Below are 5,949 nucleotides of genomic sequence, written 5' to 3' on the forward strand. Positions count from 1 at the left end.
GCCGCGCGACGTCGCACGGGCGTGTGAGCCGCGCGGCGGGGCCCGGACCCTTGCGGTCGGTGGGCGTCCCGAGACGCCGGGCCCTCGTTGCCCCGCCACCCTGCGCCCCGCGCACCCCGCGCTCGCTGCTGTTCGCCCTCAGCCCGGGTGCAGAGGCGCTCTTTGCCTCCCTCCTGTTTCCTCCGGCGCTGTGCTGGACGACCGAATCCGAGGAGCAGATATTAAATGTAAAATCAGTTCGCTCTGTAACGTGTTAGAAGGTGGTGGCACCGTCAGAAGGGGGGCGAGATCGAGGGCATGGCGAGGCTGCAGCACGGGTGGGGGTGGGTCTTCGAACTGCGGTGGGTCAGTGCGAGCCTAACTGAATACGTGCTGTTTGAGCAGAGATGGAGAGTGTTAAGGGCATTGGCGAAGCCTGGTGCCGGGAAGCGCATTCCAGACTGAAGGAAAGGGACTTGCGAGGGGCCGGCCGGTACTGAGAGTTGAGAGTCCTCGGCGGTGGTACTTATTTAAAGCCACCAGAATGAGTGTTGCCACCAGGGAGTGAGCGTCGACGAACACAGACGGTCAGAATCTGTAACTCAGGACGTTAAGCCGATGTTCAGGGGAAGAGGATCAGCCAGCGAGCAGCAGCACGAAACCTCCAGAGCGAAGTGTCCCTGAAGCTAGCCAAGGCCCTCCCGCAGAGAGGTTGATCAGGCTTGTCCAGTGCTGGGGGATGGGGACCGAGCGGGCCTTAGGTTAGGGCTGCCCCGGGGCTGATCTTCACCATTCCCTCCCTGAAGGCTGGAGGCAGAAGCCCACTGGATGTGAGTTTAGGAAAAGCAAAAACAAGGAGTGGAAGTCAGTGAATACAGGTAGCTCAAAGGAGGGAGGAATGGAGCGGACCTCCTAGAGGAAATAGGTTATTCACTCCAAAATGGGAGAGGTGACCACTGGTTTATTTGCTGATGAAGATGAACATGGAGAAGGAAAATTCGGTGGTAACGATGAGAAGGAGCAAATGAACTGTTAGGACAGCTGAGGGACGTGGTAGTTCACACCTGGATTCCCAGCACTAGGGAGGCTGAGACAGGACAGTTTGAGGCCAGCCTGGGCCACAGAAGGAGACTGTCTCAAAAAAGAAAAGAATACGGGCACTCACAACAATTTAGCCTCTGGGCCTGAGGGTAGGATCACAAGTTTTGAGCCCAGCTTGGACAAGTTAGTGAGATCCTATCTCAAAATAAGAAAGGGTTGGGGACTGTAACTCAGTGCAGAGCTGAGGAAAAAGCTCTGTGGTCTAAGGGCCTGCCTGGCAAGCACAAGGACCCGGGTTCCATACGTGGTTCCGCGTGCTGTGCTGGCCCTACAACCCTACGTGTGCAGTGTGCTGGCCACCAAAATCAGGCATGGTGGTGCACGCCTGTAATCCCAGCTCTGGGGAGGCTGAGACGGGAGGACCATTAGGAGTCGGAGCTGCATAGCAAAACCCTGTACCTAATGAATTTTTAAAGACCTGTGGATTCAGCTCCTGACGCCTGAGCTGGGGTCAGGATATAGTATCCTCAAGTGTACTGAAGGTAGAAGGAATGGATTTCAGTGAAGGTATGTGCAACCAAAATCATAGACAGAATTAAGTTTGTGAAGCAGGGTGCTTAGGTAGTTCAGCTGTAGTAACCAGATGGGCAGGTATAAGGGTGTAGGTACAGTATAGGGTGGTAGTTATATATGGTCATTAGTCTGTTACTGTAGCTTCCTCAGTAAAGGAGAAAACTGTCTCCCACTCGGATATATTCCTAATGTTTGATGTTAATGCTTTGTCATACCACCCAATTTTTTATTTTATTTTATTTTTTGAACCAAGGATTGAATTCAGGCCCTTGTGTTTGCCAGGGAAGTGCTCATTCCACTGAGCCATCTCCCTGGCCCCTCAAATTTTTTATTTACTCAACAAAGACTTCTTGAATACATACCAAATATGTTGTTTTAGGTGGTAAATATATAACTGAACAGAAATACCTACTTTCCCAGATGCCCCATTCTAGTAGATGGAGACAGAAATATAATATATATATATATATATATATATATATATATATATATATATTCATATCAGTTTCACTTACTGGTATGAATGAAAATAAAATAACGACATAGAAAGGTTATTCTTACAGGTTGATCACAGGCGTCTCTGCTGAGGTGAAATTTGAGCAGAGACCTAAATCCGGAAGGACTGGACGATGGGGGTGCCTGGGAAGAACATACACCAGAAAGGGCAGCAGTGCAGAGACCCTGAAGCAAAAGCCCGCTTAGGATGTGCAAGAGCAGCAGGGCCCTGTGGGGAGAGCAGAGGAAGAGGGAGAGAGGAAAGAAGGTGCAGCGGGAGCAGAGAGGTGGGGCGGATCCTGAAGCCTTACAGATGGCCAGGGTCTTTCTTGGGTTGGGGTTTTTGGTTTTGTTTTTATTTTTCCTCTAAGACAGGAAGCTGTTGTTGCTAGTTTTGAATAGACAAATGATGTAATTTGCTTTATGTTTTAAAGTCTTGGTGTCCTGCTGTTGAGGATGAGGATGTGGGTGGCACAGGCAAAGACTGACTGAAAGTTTGGATGCTGGTTAAAAGAAAACGTTGATGTTAACTCTTAGGGCTCTGAAGTGTTCTCCTGGGCGGGTAGGTGCAGCGCTGACTGGGGTGCCGGTAGGTGCTGAGGACAGCAGGGTTGAAGGGTCGTGTCAGGAATTCGGCGGGCGTGGAGCAAACTTGAGCTTCCTGCTTGCTGCTTCTACTCCGTCTCAAGTAGGCAGTTTCGAGCATGGGGGCCCGAGAAGAAGGCAGGACCGGAGATAGAGATTTGGGCGTTCCCAAGGGGGCAGAGCACGTGAAGAAGAGACCTCTAAGAAGATGCAGGCCGGCCCCGTGGGGGAAGTCGGTGCAGAGGGAATCGGCAGCACAAAACAAGACACGTACCCAGTGAGGTGTGGAGAAGAACTGAGGGTGACATCCCGAAAGCCAAAGGAACGTTTCAGAAACACAGAATGTGGCCATTGTACCGACTGCTGACCCGGCGCAGTGTGAAGGCGGATGGCTGGCCGGCCGGCGTTTTGCCAAGCTTTAGCTGGTGGTTGCAGTGCTCCTAAATGTGTATCTGCCCGTCTGCGGGGAAAGTGCGGCCTGTGCCTGCATGTAACAAGCTAGACAAGCACTGGCGGGTGCCCTCCCGCAGCGCGCATCCGCAGCTGGTCCCTCTCGTACTCACGCCCCTCGGTCTGGCCTTCCCTGCCTAGAATGGTTCAGGGGCCATGGCTTCCTTACTCTCTTCTCTTCATCTGCCTAGAACAACTTTCCTTCTTTGCACAGCTAAACATGAACCGAACAATCTAGCTCAGTGAGTCCGGGAGCTTTTCCAGGCCAAGCCAGTCAGCAGAGTTCTCCATCAGCAGGTCATATATCGCTGCCGCACTGACGTTGACCATTTTCCTAGTCTTACCTTATCGAGAGTGTAAGCTTTTGGGATCAGGAGGCTGTGCTTAGCTTTCTCTCCCTGTTACCCATCTATACCAGTGTCATCCCCTTGGTGGAAAGAGAACAGGAAAATAAAGGGGTAAACATGAGCTCGAGAATGTCTGGCTCATTGAGTGGACAGCAGTGAGGATGGATGGTACTTAGGAAATTCCAGACTAAATGAGAAGGAAGACTAGAAAGAAATAGCCAGCTAGGCACGTCGGCTCACACTAGCTAGTAGGGAGGCCGCAATGGGGGGACCCAATGAGATCCCATCTCAAAAAAATTTTTTAATTAAAAGATGGCACATATGGCACACACCAGTAATCCCAGCCTCCTGAGAGCTGCGATGTAGCTCAGTGCAGTGCCCTGTGTTTAGTCCCCAACATCACAAAAAAGGAAAGACAAAAATAAAATAACAGTATGGTGCCAGGGGTTGGGGCACACACCTGTAATCCTAGTTCTGAGGAGGCTGAAGCAAAAGGATCTCTGCAAATTTGATGGCAGCTGGGGTTACATAGTGAGACCCCGCCTCAAAAGTGGATTAAAAAAAATCTTTAGGGTATTAAAAGATTTTATTGCCTGTGTCAATATCACAGGAAAAGTCTAGAAAAATAATTCTGTGAAATTATAAAAGTATTATTTTGTAATTAAGAGTTCTCATAGTTGGGCAGGGGAGCTAGCTCAGCAACATAGGCACCTACCTGGCAAGCACAAGGTCCAGAGTTCAATCCCTGGTACCAAACCAAAAAAACAGAAAATAGATATAAATTTTGGAGGCAGAGAGATAGCTTAGCAGACTAAGTGCCTGCTTAGGCAAGCATAGGGGCCAGGGTTTGTTCCCTGTGCGGTGCCAGCCCCAGCCCTGGGCACACTGAGCCCCCACCCCTGGGCATGCTGAGCCAGCCACCAAGACAGGGCATGGTGGCACTGGCACACGCCTATAATCCCAGCGCTGGGGAGACTGAAAACAGGAGGATCACTACAAGTTTGAGCTGCGTAGTGAGATCTTGTACCAAAAACATTTTAAAAAGTTCTAATAGTTGCATTAGAATATATGGGGTTGGGGGCGGGGAGATGGCTCAGTAGAATAAGCGCTTCCCTGGCAAGTGCAAGGGCTTGAGTTCAATCCCCGTTCCACCAAAAAAAAAAAAAAAGAAAGAAATGTTTTGAGAGAATGTGCACTACTCCAATACTAATTTATAGATCATCATAGAAAAAAAAAAAAAAAGAGTATATGGGGTAGTCTATATTATATACATTTATAGTGTTATAGTGTGATCTTTTTTATGATTTTATGTTAATTTTTTAGAATATCAATGCAAGCTTGAAAAAGATACTTTCTTTCTCCTGCGCCATGGCATATCAGTTATACAGAAATACTACTTTGGGAAACAGTCTTCAGGAAAGCCTGGATGAGCTTATACAGGTGAGAGCTGGAAGCCACACGTGGACGCTCAGGGGTGTCAGTGGGTTCGCGTCCCTTCACCCACTCAGAGAGATGAAACTTGGGGCTTCTGGCCCAGCAGCTCGGTGGTACCCACAGACAAATCAGTGCAGTGACTCTGCTGGGCTGACAGAAACCAAAGACGATGGTTGCATTATGCAGTGCAGTAAATGGAAATCCAAAGGCTTTGCTGAAACTAGAACTGACTATTGGTCCCTTACGTTTAGAAGAAGAGCATGTTCTGTGTAGCTTTAAAAATAACTGCCCAGGGGCTGGTGAGATGGCTCAGTGGTCTAAAGCACCTACTTACAATAAGCTTAGCACAGGGACCACGGTTCAATCCCCCAGCACCACATGCCAGCCAGCCCCGCCCCCTGGTGGGCTGAGCTGGCCACATACACAAAAAATAAATAAATAAAATAAATTAATTAAAAAAAAAAAAAAAAAACTTGCCCAGGCTGGGCATGGTGGTGCGCACCTAGAATGCAGGCGCTAGGGGACAGGCGGGAGGCACACGCTCAGGCCCACCTGGACAACTGATGGCTCAGCAAGGCCCCTCCTCAACATGAAAAGGAAGAGTGGCCAAGATGCTTCTGTTTGTTTTGATGTTATTACTTGGAATTAAGATTTAATCTTTTTTCATAGACCTATGTTTTTATTTAGAAAAAGCTTGGTTTCCCCTATTTTATTAAACATCTCTTTTCAAACACTGGGGAAAAAGACAAAAGTTGTTTTGATTTTAAAATCACTACAAATTTACATTCTAACTAATTTTGTGTGTGTGAAGATAGTTTAAAAGGTATTTTCAGACTTTGCTTGTCAGTTATGGGGATCGGGGAGAAAGGCCTCGAGTTTAAAGGCTCTGGTTACTTTCAGTTAAAATTTAAGTAGTAGTATGTCCATTTTGTATCTGTGTATTCAAAGTGATTAGGATAGATATATAGTTGCATTCTCTTAATGAATAGAATGATTTGTTCTAATGGTGTTTGTAAATAGGATCACAAGTCCACATCTTGTACAG

The 5,949-nt window shown here is 48.1% G+C and overlaps 1 protein-coding gene across 2 annotated transcripts in view; it reads left to right on the forward strand.

Annotated features, from left to right (window-relative positions):
* Nucleotides 1-5,949, forward strand: part of Gtf2a2 (general transcription factor IIA subunit 2) — a 14,377-nt gene that overhangs the window by 360 nt on the left and 8,068 nt on the right. For both annotated transcript variants that reach the window (XM_023712684.1, XM_004628861.2), the window contains exon 2: nucleotides 4,794-4,910. In XM_023712684.1, coding sequence (XP_023568452.1) covers nucleotides 4,839-4,910 — 72 coding nt within the window. In that variant the 5' untranslated portion in view covers nucleotides 4,794-4,838. The remainder of the gene's footprint in view (nucleotides 1-4,793; nucleotides 4,911-5,949) is intronic.

This window comes from Octodon degus, unplaced genomic scaffold (genome assembly GCF_000260255.1).
Source record: "Octodon degus isolate 3935 unplaced genomic scaffold, OctDeg1.0 scaffold00026, whole genome shotgun sequence".
NCBI lineage: Eukaryota > Metazoa > Chordata > Mammalia > Rodentia > Octodontidae > Octodon > Octodon degus.